At 56.8% G+C, this 19320-nt stretch overlaps 7 protein-coding genes across 7 annotated transcripts; 4 read left to right on the forward strand and 3 right to left on the reverse strand.

Moving 5' to 3' along the window:
• Positions 1 to 49: 49 nt before the first annotated feature.
• J3D65DRAFT_628939 (niemann-pick C1 protein precursor) lies at positions 50 to 4474 on the forward strand. The gene is made up of 3 exons (XM_066800688.1): positions 50 to 614; positions 663 to 4107; positions 4179 to 4474. The coding sequence occupies exons 1-3, from the start codon at positions 333 to 335 to the stop codon at positions 4292 to 4294; spliced, it is 3843 nt and encodes a 1280-aa protein (XP_066653497.1). The 5' UTR covers positions 50 to 332; the 3' UTR covers positions 4295 to 4474.
• Positions 4475 to 6006: 1532 nt separating this feature from the next.
• Positions 6007 to 6474, reverse strand: J3D65DRAFT_604236 (uncharacterized protein; the record flags this gene model as incomplete). The annotated part of the gene is made up of 1 exon (XM_066798257.1): positions 6007 to 6474. One exon carries the CDS (start codon positions 6472 to 6474, stop codon positions 6007 to 6009), a length of 468 nt encoding a protein of 155 aa, XP_066653498.1.
• Positions 6475 to 7771: 1297 nt separating this feature from the next.
• Positions 7772 to 8711, forward strand: J3D65DRAFT_422944 (uncharacterized protein). Its single transcript, XM_066796120.1, has one exon. The coding sequence runs from the start codon at positions 8057 to 8059 to the stop codon at positions 8600 to 8602; it is 546 nt and encodes a 181-aa protein (XP_066653499.1). The 5' UTR covers positions 7772 to 8056; the 3' UTR covers positions 8603 to 8711.
• Positions 8712 to 14210: 5499 nt separating this feature from the next.
• J3D65DRAFT_628950 (uncharacterized protein) lies at positions 14211 to 15470 on the forward strand. The gene has a single exon (XM_066800689.1). It carries the CDS (start codon positions 14281 to 14283, stop codon positions 15103 to 15105), a length of 825 nt encoding a protein of 274 aa, XP_066653500.1. The 5' UTR covers positions 14211 to 14280; the 3' UTR covers positions 15106 to 15470.
• J3D65DRAFT_668925 (mitochondrial 54S ribosomal protein bL33m) lies at positions 15228 to 15729 on the reverse strand (the record flags this gene model as incomplete). The annotated part of the gene is made up of 3 exons (XM_066803150.1): positions 15228 to 15280; positions 15455 to 15571; positions 15714 to 15729. 3 exons carry the CDS (start codon positions 15727 to 15729, stop codon positions 15228 to 15230), a joined length of 186 nt encoding a protein of 61 aa, XP_066653501.1.
• Positions 15730 to 16291: 562 nt separating this feature from the next.
• Positions 16292 to 17201, forward strand: J3D65DRAFT_646575 (autophagy-related protein 12; the record flags this gene model as incomplete). Its single annotated transcript, XM_066802285.1, has 4 exons — positions 16292 to 16325; positions 16530 to 16724; positions 16882 to 17081; positions 17142 to 17201. 4 exons carry the CDS (start codon positions 16292 to 16294, stop codon positions 17199 to 17201), a joined length of 489 nt encoding a protein of 162 aa, XP_066653502.1.
• J3D65DRAFT_423192 (3-methyl-2-oxobutanoate hydroxymethyltransferase) lies at positions 17097 to 18677 on the reverse strand. The gene is made up of 2 exons (XM_066796121.1): positions 18030 to 18677; positions 17097 to 17980 (listed from the first exon to the last, which is right to left on the reverse strand). The coding sequence occupies exons 1-2, from the start codon at positions 18441 to 18443 to the stop codon at positions 17360 to 17362; spliced, it is 1035 nt and encodes a 344-aa protein (XP_066653503.1). The 5' UTR covers positions 18444 to 18677; the 3' UTR covers positions 17097 to 17359.
• Between the last annotated feature and the right edge of the window lie 643 nt (positions 18678 to 19320).

Genomic DNA, 19320 nt, shown 5'->3' on the forward strand with positions numbered 1-19320 from the left:
AGGAGCATCAGGTTCCCCACCAGCCACACGGATAGAGGCGCGGCTTGCGGGCCGGCGACCTCCAGAGCTCGCGCCTCACGCCCACCTCCATCCCAGAACGACGCCTTGGCACAGACGCCGTCTTACGTGACCCCAGTCCGACGAGTACCTACAGTCCTCCCGTTTGATCTCTCCTCCTCATCTTCAAGCCGACACCTAGACATCGACATCGCGATCCCATCTACAGCCCGCCGCCCTCGTTTCCCAACATCATCCTCCACCATCCTCCACAAGGCCTCCGAGTCGACAAGCCACCTGCCGCCACCACCGCATAGAAGGCCGACATCGCCGCCATGGGGGGACGCTGGGGAGGCTGTTTGCGACTGGTCACTCTGCTGCTGGCTGCACCACTGGCGGTGGAAGGCTTGACAACAGACAGTGGGCTCACACTCAAGCACGAGAAAGGCCGATGTGCCATCCGAGGCCACTGTGGCAGCCAGGGCTTCTTGAGCCCGCAGTTGCCATGCCCAGATAACGGACTTGCAAAAACGCCAGAGCCGGACGCGAGAGAAAAGCTGGTCTCCATCTGTGGCGAACAGTGGAAGGACACGGATGTGTGTTGCGAAGATGAGCAGGTCGGTTTGCGCATACCAATTTCACGAGGGCTAGCTAACGTGAGATAGTTGGACGCGCTCCAAACAAACCTCAAGCGCGCCGAGTCGCTCATATCCTCTTGTCCGGCTTGCAAGGAAAACTTCTTCAACCTCTTTTGCACGTTTACTTGCTCGCCGGACCAGTCCCTCTTTGTAAATGTCACCAAAACAACGCCTAAAAGCGGAAAGCTTCTAGTGACGGAGCTGGACCATCTGGTAACAGGTTCCTACGGTGACGGGTTTTATGAAAGTTGCAAGGACGTCAAGGTGGGCGCGACAAATGGAAATGCCATGGACCTCATTGGAGGCGGAGCCAAGAACTACACCCAAATGCTCAAGTTTCTAGGAGACAAGAAATTCCTCGGCAGCCCTTTCCAAATGAACTTTCCCAATCCAAACCACGATCGCTTTCCAGACATGGATCCAATGGACAAGGAGCCCAAGTTTTGCAACGACACGGACCCTAGCTACCGCTGTGCCTGCGTCGATTGCCCATCAGTCTGTCCCGCGCTCCCAGAGGTCCAGGAAGATCAAGAATGCAAAGTGGGCTTGCTGCCCTGCCTTTCGTTTGCAGTCATCATCATCTACTCGGTCTTCATCTTGCTTCTGATCACTGCCGTCACTGGACACATTGCGGTCAAGCGGCATGAGAAGAACAAGCAGGAGCGTATGCGGCTGCTCCAAGACATTGAGCCCCGCGACGACGAGGACGAGGGCGATGTTGTGCGCGCAGCTGGGATACTGGACACTCCAACCAGGAAATATCACCTGAACACCATATGCGACAAGCTGTTCAGTCGGCTGGGTTTCATCGCTGCTGAATTTCCAGCCATGACCATCTTCATCAGCGTCCTGGTTGTGGGACTGCTCAGTCTTGGCTGGCTCAGGTTTGAAGTTGAGCGAGACCCAGTGCGCCTGTGGGTTGCGCCTGACTCGGATGCTGCTCGAGAAAAGGCATTTTTTGACGCCAACTTTGGGCCGTTTTACCGCGCTGAGCAGGCCTTTTTGGTGAACGAAACTGGCCCAGTTTTGAACTACGACACCCTGGCCTGGTGGTTTGACGTTGAGAAACGCGTCCAGCGCCTGCTTGCCGATGGTGACGTTACATTCGACGACGTCTGCTTCAAGCCCACAGGGGACGCATGTGTCGTTCAGTCCGTCACAGGCTACTTTGGTGGTGAAATCTCCAATCTCAATCGTGAAACCTGGGAAAAGCAGCTCAGAGACTGCGCCGAATCGCCCGTGGACTGCCTGCCAGACTTTCAACAGCCTCTCAACCCTAACATGCTGTTTGGCGCCTGGAACAAGGATGTTCTGGAAGCCAAGGCCCTGATTGTGACTTGGGTTGTCAACAACTATGCCGAAGGTACAGAAGAGGTCCAAAGAGCAGAGGTCTGGGAGGACAGTCTCACGAGTCAGCTACACGCCATCCAGTACGAGGCCAAAGAGCGCGGCTTGCGAGTGTCTTTCAACACTGAGAGCAGCTTAGAGGAAGAGTTGAACAAGTCCACGAACACGGACGCCAAAATTGTGGTCGTGAGTTACATCATTATGTTCCTCTATGCATCCCTCGCGCTCGGATCCACGACTTTAACGGTACGGTCCATCTTGCACAACCCTTCAAACGCTCTCGTCCAGTCCAAGTTCATGCTCGGCGTCGTGGGAATCGTCATTGTTCTCATGTCGGTTTCTGCCTCGGTTGGCCTCTTTTCTGCTGCGGGAATCAAGGTCACCCTGATCATTGCCGAAGTCATTCCCTTTTTGGTCCTCGCCGTCGGAGTGGACAACATTTTCCTCATTGTCCACGAGTTTGAGCGAGTCAACCTCAGCCATGCAGAGGGCACCGTCTCCGAGAGGGTTGCCAAGGCATTGGGCCGGATGGGTCCCAGCATTCTCTTATCCGCTACGACCGAGACTGTTGCTTTCGCATTGGGAGCTGCCGTGGGCATGCCAGCAGTGCGCAACTTTGCTGCCTATGCTGCTGGCGCCGTCTTCATCAATGCGCTCCTCCAAGTGACCATGTTCGTCTCCGTTCTAGCTCTTAATCAGCAGAGGGTTGAGGCAAGCCGCGCCGACTGTCTCCCCTGCCTTCGAGTTGGACGCGCGGATCCCGGTATGGTCGTCAATGGGGTTGTATACGGCGCAGAGGATGAGGGCACGCTTCAGAAATACATTCGCAGAGTCTATGCCCCGGCCCTCCTCGGAAAGAAAGCCAAGGTCGCCATCATTACGATATTCCTCGGCTTCTTTACTGCAGGCCTGGCCCTGATTCCAACGATGGAGCTTGGTCTTGACCAGCGGATCGCCATCCCAAGCGATTCGTACTTGATCAACTACTTTAACGATCTTTACGATTACTTTGGAGTTGGGCCCCCAGTCTACTTTGTCACGCAGGACGTCAATGTCACGGAGCGTCAGCACCAGCAAGAGCTTTGCGGACGGTTCTCAACCTGCAACGAGCTGTCCCTGTCCAACACCCTTGAGCAAGAGAGAAAGAGGCCCGAGACCTCGTACATTGCAGACGCCACAGCCAGTTGGATCGACGACTACTTCCTCTGGCTCAACCCGTCTTTGGACTCTTGCTGCGTCGACAAAAAGGGCCCCTTTGATGAAAAGGCCTGCTTCGCCGACCGTAACCCGCCCTGGAACCCGACTCTCAAGGGCATGCCCGAAGGCCAAGAATTCATCCACTACCTTGAGCGCTGGATCAAGGCTCCAACAACAGGCGAGTGTCCTCTGGCCGGCAAGGCTGCCTATGGCAATGCTCTCGTCATTGACAATTCGAGCTTGACCATCCCCGCATCCCATTTCCGCACTTCGCACACACCGCTGCGCAGCCAAAAGGACTTTATCGCCTCATACGCCTCGGCTCGACGCATCGCGTCGCAAATATCTGAACGCACGGGCGTGTCCGTCTTCCCCTACTCCAAATTCTACATCTTCTTCGACCAGTACGCCAGCATCGTGCGCGTGACGCTCACCCTCGTCGGGTCTGCACTAGCCATCATCTTCGCCGTGACATCGCTGCTGCTGGGGTCGCTGGCGACAGGCCTCGTGGTCGCACTGACAGTCGTCATGACGGTCGTCGACATCGCGGGCACCATGGCCGTGGCGGGCGTGTCGCTCAACGCCGTGTCGCTGGTCAACCTGATCATCTGCGTGGGCATCGGCGTCGAGTTCTGCGCGCACATTGCGCGCGCCTTCACGTTCCCGTCGCCGTCGCTGCTCGAGCGCGCGCCCAAGGCCCGCTTCCGCGCCCGCGACGCCCGCGCCTGGGCCGCCCTCGTCAACGTCGGCGGCTCCGTCTTCACCGGCATCACCGTCACCAAGTTCCTCGGCGTCGCCGTGCTCGCCTTCACGCGCAGCAAGATCTTCGAAATCTACTACTTCCGCGTCTGGCTGAGCCTGGTCGTGTGGGCGGCGCTGCACGCGCTCGTCTTTTTGCCCGTCGCGCTGAGCTTGTTTGGTGGGAGAGGTGAGTTTGCTCTGTCCTTGCTTTCTTAAATTGACAGATGCACAATGCTAACATGCCATGCGATATCCCAGGCTACCTCGACGCCGAGGCCGAAGGCGGCATCGAGCAAGACCTGCGCGGGCGGCGCTACCCGGGCGGCTTGTACGCGGCGGACGGCGACGAGGACTACGACTCGGACGAGCTGTGATGGGAGCCCTCGTGCCTGCGAACGTGCTCCTTCCATGGTCGAGAGAGTGATGGATGCGTGGTTCTTCCGCTTCCTCCTATGGGTTCAATCCGCCTTATCATCGTCTTCCTCCTCTTCCCATTCTCCCCCTTCTTAGATGCTACATACATGCTATTTCATAGATGAATAAATCCTCCTTTCTCTTTTCTCCTTCCTTTTTAATGAAAGGTCCTCGTAAGACAAAGGCAGAGGCAGAAGGTCGTCGAAATAAAGTTCTGGCCTGCCCCGCTTGCCTGCTTGCCTGCCTGCCTGCCTAACTGACTGACTGACTGACTGACTACCCACCCCTGTCAATTGGTCACATCACGCATGCATGTCGCATGTGTACTGTATATCTCAGACAGACAACATCAGGCGTCCCTCGCGGACCGCGTGGGGGCTAGCTGGGTTTGCGATGGGCAGTACGCGGTATGTGGTATGCGGCATGTGGTGTGCGGTTTGCCTGATGACGCGCTGCTAACTGAGCGGCTGACTGACGCTGTTGCTGTTGCTGTTGCTCTTTTGTGTCGTATGACGACGGAATGAGGGCGATAGGGCGGTGTCACAGTGGTGGATGTCGGAAAAAGGCGACGGACCTGCGTTTGTGGCGGATAGGGAGGAAGGCAGGGAAGAGCGAGCACTGGGTTGTATAGTCGTAGATGGTAGAGATAGGAGTCGATGCATGTATATTTGTAGAAGAAGCTAAAAGGGAAAGAACAGGTGCAATGTCGAGAATAATGCGCAAGGATGCGGAAGGAGGGTGGGGGGTATAGATAAAAACGTGACTCGTGAAATCGAAGGAAGGGCTAAAACGGGTTGTGTTGCGAACGAAAAGGGAAAACAAGGATGGCGGTGGTGCTCTGGTATCTCCAACTCCTCCACTCGAGGAAAACATGTTCTTGATTCTTGCGTTCTCTCTCTCACACAAACTCTCTTTCTCTGGCTCTTTCCACAAAACAAAAAAGGAGGACGCACCCGACCCCTGCAACGGCCCATCCCGCTCCCGCGTCGTCCTGATTGGGCAGGCCGCGGCAGGATGGGATGACCCCCCGTCCGTCCGTTAGGTGCCGCCTTTTGACCGACCGACCGACCACACTCTTTCGTTTGCTTGCTCGACTACACCCGCGCGCGCGTCCACCCCGATCGAAAGCGAAGATTTTAAAAAAGTGACAACAGCTCGACTGGCGCCAGTGGCGGAGAAGACGCAGCTGGCTGGGCCATGCCGTCGCGACCACCATGACACGAACGAAGAAAGGCGCGCGTGTCTGGCTCTCGACGCGTGGCCCAGCAAGTCGGTTCGCTCGCCACCGGCGCCAGAAATGGGCCTCTCGACCATTAAAAGTTAAACAATAAAGGTGGACGAGAGACAAGAGGAGCCCGCCCGCCCTGTCTGTCTGTCTGAGTGACTGGCAGTAATGACGCGCCAAGCCTGGACAAAAAAACCGGCGAACAAGACAAGAAAGCCCAGCAAACGGCTGCCGCAGCCGGAACGCGCGTCGCTTAAAGTGCGGGTTTGGTTGGAGAAAGGACGAACGACGACGAAGACGACGACGACGACGATGAATGAAGGAATAAGTACAGACGGGATATAGCAGCAAAAAAGCAACAAAGCCTCTTCATTCATGACCGTATATCAAAAACGACGACGACGACGACGGGGATAGTGGTCAAGACCAAGACAGTGGACGGGTTGCTCAGAGCACGAAGAAGCCGGCAGCGGCGGCCATGGCGGCAACGGCGGCGCCGCTGATTTGAAGAGCGCTGGCAGCGCCAGTGGGAGCCGGGCTGGCGCTGGCAGAAGCAGCAGCAGCGTTGACGCCCGCGGCACCGGCCGTCTGCGAGGCCTTGGAGGTGCCGTTGACGCCCTGGGTCGAGTTGGCGACGACGGAGAGGGTGGGGAAGCTGGAGACGGGCGTGGCGACGGCGGCGTGGATGTTGATGGGAGACGGCGTCGGCGTGACGACGGGGATGAGTTCGGTCGACGTCTCGAGCTCAACGCTGCTGAAATGCGTCTCGGTGATGACGTGGAGGACGGTGCGGGTGCTGGTGGTGGTCGAGTAGCCGGTGGTGACTTGCGGGGCGGCGGCCAGGTCGAGCAATTGAGCAGCACCGAGGCTGGGGAGAGCGGCCAAAGCGGCGGCGGACAAGTAGGTGGCCTTCATGTTTGTGGGTAGGTAACGAATATTTTCCGAGAGGATGGGCGAGGTGACGCAGGTGGAGGACGAGCCTGAGGAGGATTGGAGTGCGGTCGCGAGATGGAATAAAAAGAGTGACTGGGTTCAAATTGGCAGAGAGCGACGGAGGAGCAGGCGAAACGGCGGTGGTGGAGCGAGGGACAGGGTCATTTTATCGTCGTGCGGCAGCCGAAATTGCGCTCAAGCGCCCTCGACACACGACCCAAACAGGAAACACACGATCCGTGCCATTGGCGGGCGCGTGTGGGGAGCGCGGGTCTGTCCGGCGCATGGTCTTGATTGGGCAAATGGGAGAGAGATTGCCAATCCTACAGGACAAGAGGGCAGAGTCGATGTGAGCCCAGCAGCCAAGTTTGCCACGGACTGGCCACTGGGTGTTTCTCAGGTCTTTCTCCAAGGAAGCACGCACCATCCATCGGGACCGTGGCGTTGTGCGACTGTTGGACAACATGACATGACGGCCGTCTCTCGTGTCGCGAGGTAGCAGTCAACCTCCCGTCAGGAATGGATTACCCAACCGACTGTACTGTCGCATACCGCTGCTCGCTTCCATCGGCCTTCGTCTCGTCGCCCCTTTCCGCCGGCCATGGGCATTGACAAGCAACCGAGTGGGACTCTTCTTGGCAACGACGAGTAGCGCCGAGAGTCCCCTTCGGTCTCGTCGGGTCAGGTCGATATTCGTATCTGCGCACGTGGAGCGCGGCGCCGCATCCATGTCTCACGACAGCGTTCGGGTCGCGTCTCCTGCGAAAGCACAGTTGCCATTTGCTTTGAAACAAGATGTAGGGTGGCATTGGCGCTGGCGGATCCCCCGCAAGCCTCGGTTCTGGTCCATGTGCTGCAGTTGGCGGCAGTCGTCGGCGGGTGTGGCGTGTGGTGTCGTGTTGTTGTTTTGTTTGCTGCAGTTGAGATCGGCCGGTGCCGAGTCAGCCTCAGCCTTGTTGGGCGCCTCGAAAGGGGGTCGCGAAAGGCGGTGAGTCCCTCCGTTTGCTGCCACAACACCACCTTTCTTCGACTCCTCTCCTTCTCGACCTTCTGCTGCACATCACCTCTGCAGATTGCGCACATCATCACCGCCATGCCAAGTCGATATTCTCATTTGCGCAAAATCATCTGTCAATCTGGACCAGCCAGACCCGTCAATCAATAGATCTCTGATTCCCACCCGCACAGATGCCCATCATCTCACTCGCTCCCCTACCACTTTTACCAACTCCAACTCAAGTGCTCCAATCTTCTCGCGCTCGGCACTTGTTCTGGCTCCACCGACAGGCACCAACGAAAGCTGAAGAAAAGAGAAGGGAAGAAGCGCAAATCCGCCACCGCCAGGGCCGTCGTTCAACACCTGCAGCGTGCCGCCAGTAGGTACCATCCATCGCAGACCGCTGCTCCAACACTTCGTCGACCGACCTTCTCCTCCTGATGCGCTCACCAGCGGCAAAGCAGAGCACGGCACACCGAAAAACACCAGCCAGGCTCGGCGCTCCTCACGGCCGTTTTGCTGCCACCAACCTCGCTCTGCTCGCACCACCTCCTCTTCCATTTCACCATGTCCCATCCCGACTCCCGACCGCCGCCAACTCATCCCTGCCGGCTCCTCACCAAAATCTTTTCATCCTTCCGTTCGGTCGGTCAAGTCGGCCGCCGGCCGCTTGCTCGCCCCCGCCCCGTTAATGCACCGTTGAAGATCACCATTTCGCCTTGTCCGCCTGCCCGGTCGGGTCGGTTCACGGCCTTGCCTTGCCTCTTTTTCTCTCAGTGCTCCCCGTGCGTCTGCTGCTCCCGAGAACAGTCCCAGTCTTGTTCCCAGTCACTCGTTCCACTTTCTTTCGCGCCGTGGTTGCGGTCAGAGTCGGTCGGTCTGTCTGTCAAACTCGTACTCGCCCGTCCCAACTCAGCCCTACCCAAGATCCACGCCGAAGAAGGCGCTTCGAAGGAAAAATCTTTCTTTTGTTGTTCGGAGCTTTTCCGTGGAGGCGCTCTTGCCCTTCGTTCGCCGGCTCTGGTTCAGCTGCGCTGCTCAAAGCACATCACTTGGCCCCTGTGCGAAGATGCCCTTCACTCCTGTCCAGTCTGGAGTCCCGAGCGCCATTGACGCGTGCCAGCGCGCTGACATGCTCAAGGCTACTTTTAGCAAAGGATGTGATGCTATGGCGACAAGTAGGCAAGATGATGGGCAGGAAGGAAACAGGTAGGTAGGTCGCGTTGATCTCAATCCCTAGTCTTTGTAGCCCCCAAAGTGCATATTCTCGGAGACCTCCCATTGTGTTCTGGGCCCTAAAAGCTCACTTGCTACCCGCGCATCTAAAATAATGTCCACATGGCATCCCGCAATCACATGTGCCACGAGAATTGGTGTCTCCTCTATCCAATCCACTCTTGGGGAAGAATCAGCAGGCCGGGTGCGCAGGCGGACACTTCCGACTTCACATCACGCATGTCGACTGCGAGAAAGAGCAAAGATGCACACGTGGACAGGTAGGGAGATTGATAGGCAAACGGATACATCCATGATGCGTAGTGGTGGGTGAACATTCATGTCCAGTGCCACCACCTTCCTGCAACACAATTTCAACGCGTTGCTATTTTTTAGAATCGCAGCATTTCTTCGAATGTGGAAATATGCAAACCGCTCGAATGCTGACAACTGCCTGGCTCGCCTGCAATGTCGCTTTGCGTTGATGGCTTACTCGACCTCACACAGCGTGAGTGCATCAACTGCGAGATTCTCCGCCTCATTGCCAGCACAGTTCTTGTTTCAACTGCACGCATGTAGCCTTCTCTACGTTGATGTAGGTGGCTGCGCAGAGGTGTTGAGATGCCAGGTCAGACGAGGCGCGACTGCCTCTCCATAGCGACTGCCTTTTCGGGGCACCTGCCTGCTCACCACCCTTCAGTTTCGCCACGCACACCTCACAACCTCAACCTTCTCTCACCTTTCCCTCTCCCACAAACTTTTCCGTCACCTCATTCCCAATCCTCATCTCAGTTTTCAACCATCCATCTCGACGAGCTTCCTTCTCGCATTCACTGAGCCCTCTCAACCAAGACATGAACAATGGCTTCGGTTGACGACATGGAGGAAGCCATGCCACAAACTCGCTACCTCAACCGACCCAAGTCCTCGGGCAGGTCTCTCGACGACGGCTTCAAATTCAGCCAGGCCCAACGTCGGGAAATTGACTTCGTCGGCCCACGACGTCGAGCCGGTCGTGATGCCGCTCTCGACACGGCTCCGAGAGCAAGTTCTGCTTCCAACAGACCAGGTACTAGTGCTCTGATATGCATGCCATTGGCAGTTGCTGACGATCGTCTCGCAGAATTACCCTCCACCCGAGAGATGAACATTGAGCCCAAGACGGGTGAACGTTTCCAGGAGCAGGGAGCTCTGCAGCCTCGGACAGCCGCAACCCAGAGCAAGATGGACGACAACAAGAATCTCAACACATCTGAAACGGCCATAGATGAGCTTGCTCAGCTTGAGCCCTTGGATAGTGTCGCATCAAAGTCACCTCCATCCACCTCCCTCGGCGTTCCGAATGTCTTTTCAAACACTCCACTACCCACAATGCCTGACACGCCCTTGGAACCACAATCTACTTCTTCAGAGACGTGCAACAGCTCAGTTCATAAACCTGTGATGGTGGGACATGACAGTGTGGATCAACCCCTCAAGACGACTATGACATTGGAGCCCATTCCGGAGGTTGACGGAGAAGACGAAAATTCCATTGATCTCTCGCACATTCCCACAAGCAGGAGGCAAGATGTCAGCATGAGTGGTGAACAGACTGCCGGCAAACGTCTTCCAATTGCTGGTCTCACGATCGAGCATACACCGGCTCAAACTTTTGCAGCCCGGAATGAGCCAAACTGTCCACTGAATCCACTTGCGGAGGGACGGCCTTCAAGCAATGCCAAGCCTCCATCGCAAGGTACCAAACGAATGAACGATAGTGGCACAGCCCGTACGCACGCCCCGATCCATCCAGGCAGGGACCGATTCAGAGTTTCAAAACAGAGTTCCAGCCGCCAACAAAGCGTCCCATTGCCTCGTCGACGAAACCAGCCAAGCGGGTGGTCGAAAAAGGAGCAACAGGACCAGTTCCCTTCCCCCGAAGAGGTCCTTCAGTTCTTGAAGTTTGCTGTGGCCAATGAAAGTGCACAGATCATTAAAGCCCAGAGGGCCCAGTATGAAGAGGAGAACGACGAAGACCGCGAAAGGCATCGCTTGGAACTTCAGGAGGCACTTTCGCGGCTCACGAGGGTTAGCACAGAGCGGGATGACCTGGACGCAAGAATCAAAGACCATCAGGCCGAGCTCCAGGAAGCTCATAAGGCTCTTGAAGCCTTTGAAAGGGCCAAAAAGGAAATCGAAGCTCAGGCGGCTGCCAAAACCCGTGATCTTGCCGCGCAGAAACAGTCCATCGCAGATCTCCAAAAGCAAATTGGTGCAGCTCGAAAAAAGGGCAACATGGCTGCGATGCTGGAGGCATCCTGTCATCCACTTCAGAACGGCATCGACGCCATTCGCTCCCAACTCGAGGCTCTTCAAAAAGAGCATCAGTCGAAGCAGGATGCTTCTGGGATCTTGAAAGGTGTGAAACAAATCAAGACATCTGCCAACCAGCTACCTCGCGTATTGACCAAGGCGCGAACGTCATTGGATCAACTCACTGAAAGGTAAGGTTCTTCCATGATTTGGAAATGACCAAGACTGACAATCACAGAATTGGGTCCTGTATCGAGGTGTCTGGCCAGGAGACGCTCGAATTCAAGGAATCAATCTCGTCTTTGAAAGAGTACTTCAGCACAGAGATCAAGGCAGCACGCGAGGAACTGTCTTCTCAGCAGGAACTTCAGGAGCAGTGCACCGAGTTGCGCAAAGAAAACGCCACCCTGACTGAGCGCATTACCGGGCTCCAACAGAAGGCAGCGGATGCCAAAAGACAAATGGAAGCGTCCTCGAGCAGTGACACAACTCTTCAACAGACTGTCCAAGAGCGACAGAGACTGAGGGAGCTCGAGGCGAGTCAGACACGTCTTCAGGCGGACTTGGATGCGGTTCGTTCCGAGCTTCAGTTAAAGCAGGGTGACCTTGAATCTCGTTCGAAGTCTGAGAAGGAGCTGCAAGGAAGAATTGTGGACCTGGAGGTATGTATCCGCAACTGCATTGACTTTCCATGCTAATCTGTTCCCAGAAACAGGCTTCCCTGTCCAGTAATGAGAAACTCAAGATGGAAGTAAGAATTCACAAGCTCGTGGAGAGACATTTCTGACATGTTTCAGTACGAGAAGAAGTTGAATGACGAAAGGGCCCAGTTCTCACGGGATTCAAAGTCAGTTGCGGCGCAGCAGCGTGCCCACTATGAAAACAGGCTACGTGAGGCCGAGGAAGAAATCAAACGTTTCGAGGAGGAGTTTAACAAGGTCTCTGGACCGAACTCTACCGTCAAAAGGCAGGAAGATGAAATCAGAGAGCTCAGTCGACAGCTCAGAGCCCAGGAAACCAAGAAGATGAGCCTCAAGGGCGAGCAAAGCGCTTCCTCCGTTGAGCTCGCCACTTTGCGTTCCCAGGCAGAAGAACATGAGAACGAGCTGCAGAAGTCTCATGAAAAAGCTCTTGCCGCGGAGAGAGGCCGACAAGAAATCCAGTCAGAGCTTGAAAAGACCAAGGAGGCACTGGAGAAAGCCACCACATCCACACCGTGCTTCGAAGATTTTGAACGGCTTGAAGAGCTCGAGAGGCAAGTCCTGGAGGCCGCGGAGACGGAAAGATCCCTTCTCAAGCAGTTGAAAGATGCCGACGACAATGCAAAGAATTTCGTGGAACGAGGCATCGCGGAGGGAAAGGACGTTTGGACCATGGAGCACTACGAAGTCGAGCAAGAATGGAAGGGTTCCAAAGCCAGGTACGAAACGGAACAAGAGCACCTCCAGGTCGAGCTTTATCTGCACCATGACAGGAACCGATATCTCGAGAAGGAGAATAAGAAGCTTCGGCAACAGATTGAAGAAAACAAGGATCGGGAAACTGCTCATCGTACCAACAAGGAGACTGTGCCGCGGCAGAGTCCAAGAGAGCGTGATGAATCGCCAGCGGTTGGCACGCCCTCTCCAACTTCGAAAAGTGTCGGCACCGGAAGGATGCGTAAAGCGGCCGATCGGTCGACCAACTCGATTGTGAACGTACATCAATCTCTTGTCACCTTGGCTCCCTCGACACTCCCTCAATCTCCGAGACAGGTCAACTTCCAATCGACCCCAAAGCCGAGGTTCTTTGATCAGGAACAGGAAGTACTCGTTCCTCGTACAGCTGCGAGTACATTTGTCCATGGCGCAGCCAACAACGATTTCTTCGAGCAAAACGGAACGCAAGTCGTTCCCGCAACTTTGCCCAACTGGACCGCGAATGAGAATGAATCGATCGAGACCGCTGGAGTCTTCTCGCAAGCCGCTGCTGTAAATGTCGGATATTCGCAGGCTGGAGAAAGGTTGCACTCCTCGCACTCGGCTTTTGAAGACTTCTACACAGAGTCCTCCAACAAGGAGGTGTCGCTGATCGACAAGGCGCCGGAACCTCACACACCAAGAGTTGGCAAGAGTGTGGCTTTTCAGGAGGGCAGACCCCGATCTCGAGCCAATACTGGACGACGTCTGAGCCAGATGGCTTCTAGTGACGGTCAACGGACGCCGCTCGCCAGCAAGAGCCGGCTGGCAGCTAATCAGCAGTCCCCGTCAGTCGATCGGGAAGACGAAAATGACAGCACGCCCGACTTTATGAAGCCAAGCCAAACGATTGCAAAGACCTACGCCTCTCATGCCACTCTTGGAACCCAGTCCTCCAGACCGTCGAAGCGCCCTGTTTCCCAGACCTCGACGGACAACGTAATCCGAAAGAAGCCCAAGCTGGTGGATGTTATCAGTCTCGATAGTCAGGACACGGAGGAATCACAAACCAAAAGGCCTGCGAGGTCCTTGTCCCAGTCTACGCACGTGTCGGAGTCTCAGTCTCAGTCCCAGTCTCGATCCCAGCCAACATCGCAGGTGGTTGTTGCGACTCCCAAATCTCGCATGAAGTCCTCGCATGGCCGCGCTTCGATGACTGGACCCCCTCAGTCGGTCATGAACAGGAGGCGCAAGTCAGCTTCTTGTAAGTCTTTCCAGCTGTCATGGATGAATGCTTACTGACATGTCTCTCCCCTCGCAGCTCAGATGACCGATCGCTTCACCCAGGAGACGAGTAGGTGATTCGGTTCCACCACTCCCACAGTAGCGACTACATTGCGGCAAACTCGACCTCACATCTCTTACGTCGACGTTTTGATATTTTGCTGCATTTTGCTGTCGATGAAGGAGGTATGATGACGAATTGAACGAGTCGAAGTATATCACGATCATCCTTTGTTTTGCTCGCTGCCGCGGAGCGTTGCTTGTATGCTGGACGCTACATGAAATGGAACGAGGAAGAGAGCGACGGATATGGAAAGAGAGGGATTAAGATGACTAATTTGCGGCGATGGTTTCTCTACTCTCGCATTTTCCCAACACGCACAAGGGGGCCGTGGGCGAACGGGACTTTGCTGGCTTTGTCTGATCATCTCTCTGTTTTCTCTGGTCAACATGGACATATCTTGACATTCTACTCGGGCAAGTCGGTCTGAAATGGACGGGGAATCGAGATGGTAGGGTAGGGAGTAAGGGAGTAGCTCTAGTCGCATACATGCCTATGTAGTCGGCATGTACTACGGTAGCTAGCTGTCAGCAGTGAATATGAGGGAATTTTGCTATGCTTGGCTTCTCTTTCTCTCTCTTTTTCTCCATCGCTTGTCTGATGCCTCTTCTACTATCCTCTGCTCTCGTTTTTATGCCTTTGCCGCTTTCCACTTTCCACCTCTGCCTCCCCAATCTCCCATATTTTCATTCTCGTCCCGAAGAGCGGCGGCAACAACGGCGGCAGCAGCAGCAACAACAACAACAGCAATAGCAGTAAATATTGTGAAATTCTCAATCGACCCACTTGCCTACCTACCTACCTGCCTACCTGCCTACCTACAGGTACCAATCCACCGTAAACGCCAAATATACACGCTATGCTATGCTACGCGCTGCGCTGTTATTTTACAGGGGGGGTTGAGTGGGGCTGGCTGGCTGCGTCGTGGCCTTCCTCCCTTGTTCCGTCCCTTCGTTGCTCTCCCGGCCGCCGCGCCGGCCTGTGTCTTTCATCCTTCCATGCTTTTGATCTGCTGCTTCCTGTGCAGCGTGGCGTGCCACGCGATTGCGACGAGTGAGCCGCCTTGCCTCTTCTCTTGTCCGTCCGCGCTCCGCTCCGCCCTGCTCCTCGAGTGTAGTTTTTGTTTTTGTTTTTGTTTTCGTTTCCCATTCGTTTCTTTGCCTTTTCCCGTTCGCGCACCGCGCACCGCCTCCCTAACCCGTCATTCCACACGCGTCGACCTTCGGTTCTCTTGCTTCGCTTTGCAAGCCTCGCCGCGCCTCGCCTCGCTTCCCCGCAACAGTGCCATCGCGAGGCAACATCCTCGGGCGTCATTCCATTTTATTTCGCCGCGCACGCTCTGCCGTCCCGAAAAGTGGCGATGAATGGAACGATTGTTGACGCGGCGAATGCCCGGCAGGCTTGAGATGATGGACGCGCTGCGGCGCGGGGAGGCGTGCGGTCGAGTGGACGGACGACGGGCGGTGGCGGCGTCGGTGGGAGCGCTTTACCGGTTGCCGCTGCCGCGCTTCTGCTCGAGGAAGAGGACGTGTCGGCGGACTGTGTGCGATGGTTTTGTGTTAGCACTTCTCTTCTCTTCATTTCCTCTCTTCCTCTCCTTATTCCCCACGGTCCTTGCAGTCTTGCACGAATGATGCCGTGGTGACCCGGGGGGTGTGGAGTTGGGCGTAGCGCGGTGACGTTGTTGCTGCGTGCGGACGTTGCTGTACGTACCAACCGGATCGTACTTGATGAAGCTCAAAGGGCGCTTAGTGCGCGGCCGCACAAAGGTACGGTAGAAGCCCGTCATGGCCATGGAGATGAGGCGGACGGATATCATGCGGGATTTTTCTGCGGAGGGAGGGCATTGTTAGCGGGTTGTTGAACAGACTGGGAGGGAGAAGCGGGGTCGAGTGGGGAGGGAGCTGGAGGGGGATAGGGGGAAAGGGGGATACGTGGGTATGAGACGTGGATGGAGGAGAGAAGAGCGTACGCTTTTTGCCGGCCATGGTGGTGGTAATGCGTTGGGTGGGTTGGTGGCTTGGTTTGGCGTATGGTGCGCGCTGCCTGCCGATCGAGTGATGGAGAGGGCGATGGGGAGGTTGCGATTGGCCTGGCAGCAGACGGGGCGACACTGGTGGTGGTAGCGGTTGTCTTGATTCGAGGCGAGTCCTCTGATAGAAAGATGCCGTGGTTGAAGTTGAGGCGCGGAGGACGACGGGTCTTGTTCGGCTGCGGCCGGGGAGCTGTGTGATTGGCTGTCGCTTGTGGACCTGACCTCACTCCGTCTGGAGACTGGACAACCACCAATCCATCTCCGTCGTCGAACCTTGACTGGACACGGATAGCGCGTCGTCCGTACGGCAGTGTCTACTTCACCTTCCAATATTTCCAGATCTTTGCAAATTTCCACAGCTGTTGCCGTGGGTTTGGCGCTCTGCGATCACGACGACAGCAACGACATCTGCCCACTGTCTACCTACCTGCTCGGGCCCAGCTTCACGACAACCAACACGAGACAGCACTCGCTTTACATCTTGCTTGCCTATCTTTCAAGTCTCCCAGTCCACCATGTCACCAGCTCCACCCGGCGCCTTCTCCCCGCGTCACAGTCCCAGCGGCAGCCGCAGCGAGCACCAACACCATCACCACGACGAGCAAGGAAGTCCTCCAGAACCGCAACCCCAGCACCAGCAAGATGACGCCGCGCCCTTCTCTCCCTCCACCCCTCTCTACCAGCAACAAGAGCAGCAAGAACCCGACCAACTGCAGCAGTCCCAACTCCTCCCTGCGCATCCACCCATCCCAGCAAGCCCCCATGCCCTCTCCGAGCACGGCACGAGCTCGTCTTCGCCCACCGAGCCCGCCGGCGACGGCGACAATGGCGACATGCCCATGACCATGGCGGCGTCGGTGGTGCTGGCGCAGCTGCCGCGCGACGCGCGCGGGGCGCTGGAGAAGGCGGCGTTGGGGCCGGAGACGGAGGGCGAGAGGGTGGAGAAAGGTGTGTTATTTCTATGTTGTTCTGTTCTTGATGTACTCGTCCCCTTCCTTTGCTCCCTTCTCTACTTTATCCCTTGCAGCTTGACACCTCCAACTTGTTCCGTCCCCTTCTCTCAATCCATCGAAATGATACGATACTAACATGACCACCATAACAGTGACGGTGCGCTTCCGCCCCGTCGGCTCGGCGCCGCAGCTGCGGCAGCCCGTGGCCAAAGTGTCGGCGTCGTCGCGGTTCGAGACGGTGGTGCGCTTCCTGCGGCGGCGGCTGGGCGTGCAGGACAACGCGAGCGTCTTTTGCTACGTCAACTCCGTCTTTGCGCCGGGCTTGGACGAGGGCGTGGGGAATTTGTGGAGGGTGAGTCTTCTCAATTGACTGGTGGAATTTGGGGCAGTGTGCTGACGACTGGCGTTGCAGTGTTTCAAGACCAAGGACGAGCTTGTCGTTGCCTACTCCATCACTCCGGCTTTTGGGTGATGCGCACGGATGGATAGTCATGGTTATTGAGTAAGTATAATCTCGTGTCGCGTTAACTCGCGCCATCTATGGTACAGTAATGCTCATTCCAGCGCCACAGATGCAAAATCCCAATGCTAGACGGCAGAATACTCAACAGCTACCGCATTCATGCTTTTTCACTTTTGGCCCCTCTCTTCAAGAACGCGCTCAAACTCGGCAAGCTCCTCTTTGGGGATGGGGTACGTGTGCTCGGGCGCCGGGTACGCCCTCGACTTGACCTCGTCACGATACTCGGAAATGGCGCGCATGCTCTCGGCCCAGACGTTGCCGTACTGCTTGACAAACTTTGGCAGGAACCTGCCGGGCGGAAAGTTGCCCAGCATGTCGACCTGCACGAGCACCTGTCCGGAACACCCGTTGCCCGCACCAATGCCGATTGTGGGGATTTGCAGCCTTTTTGTAATGAGCGCGGCTATCTCAGCGGGCACGGCCTCGAGCAGAATGGCAAAGGCGCCGGCCTCTTGGACGGCGAGGGCGTCTTTCAGCACCTTGAGCGCGCCGACCGTCGTCTTGCCCTGCACGCGGAAGCCGCCCAGGCTGTTTTGGCGCTGCGGCGTGAGGCCAATGTGGGCAATGACGGGGATGCCGGCGCGAGTTATCTTTTCGACCGTGGGCGCCATTTCGATGCCTCCTTCGAGCTTGATGCCCTGGACGCGGCCTTCCTTGACCATGCGGATGGCCGTCTCGAGGGCTTGCGAGGGGGCGATTTCGTAGGATCCCATGGGCAGGTCGCCAATCTAGGGCCATGTCAGACACGGTTGACAGGGCAGGGGGGAAGCAACGTACGGTAAAGGCAGACTTGGTGGCGCGGGCGACGCTGCGGCAATGCACAATCATCTCCTCGAGGGTAATCTCGCTCGTGTCCTCCATGCCCAGCGTGACCATGGCCAGGCTGTCGCCGACGAGCACCATGTCGACGCCGGCGTGGTCGGCGACGTGGGCCGAGGGGAAGTCGTAGGCGGTGATCATGGTGATGGGCTCGTTGCGCCGGTACAGGGCCTGCAGCGTGTTGAGCGTCACCTTTTTGCGCGCATTGGCGGGCGTTGCGCCCAGGGGCGAATGCGAGCTGTGACGGGCGTGGATGGCGGGGGCGAGAGGCGCCGCAGCGGCAGCGGCTGGCCGCAACGGTCGCAGAGGAGCGCGCAAAGCGCAGGGCCGCGAGAGGCGCGAGAGGGTGTTGAAAGCGACAGCACGCGACATGGCTGGCGAGGGTGATGGAACAGAGCGAAAAAATCAACGAAAGTGATGGAATCAGGGCGTGGATTGATGAAGCAGGAGAGGAAAAGGAGCCATGGCAGCGTTGTCAGAGCGCGCGGGCGGTTTTATTGGAGGTGGTGGTTCGTGATGTTTTCTGCTGCGCAGGCCGGAGTACGAGGAGTTGAAGTGATAAAGGTGCGGTGGTGGTGTTCCCTCGGCCCGCCTGCGCCCGGACTTTCTTGGGTTGACTGGCTCTGGCTGGGTCTGGCGCAGCTGGCTTGGGTTCCGGCTGTGCCTGGCCTGCCGCGGTGCTCTGATGGTCGATATGCTTTGTCTGTCTGGCCCGCCGAGGTTCTGGTGGTTGGTGATCCCGCACCGTGACGGCAAGGAATGCGACTGGAGGTTGAGAGCGATGAGGTCACGCCTGCAGGCACCTTGAAGGCCGCCGTTATCGATATCAAGGCGAGTCAGGCGCAGCAAAGGTGAAGGCGACCAGGACAGCGACAGCGACCACAAATGGACATGCGCTTCGCTTCACTTCGAGACTGCAATGCCCCTGGGTCGAGAAAGCCACGTCCTGTTCGAGCCCGATCCGGCTTGACGCGCTGCCCTGCTCTGCCGTTGTTGGCGCCCGTCCGTCATCCATCTCATGACTTGGCCCAGTCGGTGCATGAGGAGTACAGTAGGTACAGTACATGCGACTCCACTCGACCACATCTCCTTGCCCTCCACCTCCGCTCGCCTCCAACTTAGCACAAACGACCAACGACACGACGCCAACACGGACGAAACATCCACCCCGCGCACACTATATCCCCCACGACCCGCACAAAGCCCACACTCCCTCTCCACCCGTTCCGGACAAGCCCTGCTCTGATCA

The sequence above is a fragment of the Phyllosticta citribraziliensis genome (genome assembly GCF_038025025.1).
Source record: "Phyllosticta citribraziliensis strain CPC 17464 chromosome Unknown J3D65scaffold_8, whole genome shotgun sequence".
Lineage (NCBI taxonomy): Eukaryota > Fungi > Ascomycota > Dothideomycetes > Botryosphaeriales > Phyllostictaceae > Phyllosticta > Phyllosticta citribraziliensis.

Coding starts and splice junctions, on each gene's coding strand:
- J3D65DRAFT_423192 (XM_066796121.1), bottom strand. CDS start 18,443: ATGTCGCGTGCTGTCGCTTTCAACACCCTCTCGCGCCTCTCGCGGCCC. Junction 17,981..18,029: donor CCACCAAGTCTGCCTTTACC/GTACGTTGCTTC, acceptor ACATGGCCCTAG/ATTGGCGACCTGCCCATGGG.
- J3D65DRAFT_628939 (XM_066800688.1), top strand. CDS start 333: ATGGGGGGACGCTGGGGAGGCTGTTTGCGACTGGTCACTCTGCTGCTG. Junction 615..662: donor TGTGTTGCGAAGATGAGCAG/GTCGGTTTGCGC, acceptor AACGTGAGATAG/TTGGACGCGCTCCAAACAAA. Junction 4,108..4,178: donor GAGCTTGTTTGGTGGGAGAG/GTGAGTTTGCTC, acceptor GCGATATCCCAG/GCTACCTCGACGCCGAGGCC.
- J3D65DRAFT_628950 (XM_066800689.1), top strand. CDS start 14,281: ATGAGGGAATTTTGCTATGCTTGGCTTCTCTTTCTCTCTCTTTTTCTC.
- J3D65DRAFT_422944 (XM_066796120.1), top strand. CDS start 8,057: ATGTCCCATCCCGACTCCCGACCGCCGCCAACTCATCCCTGCCGGCTC.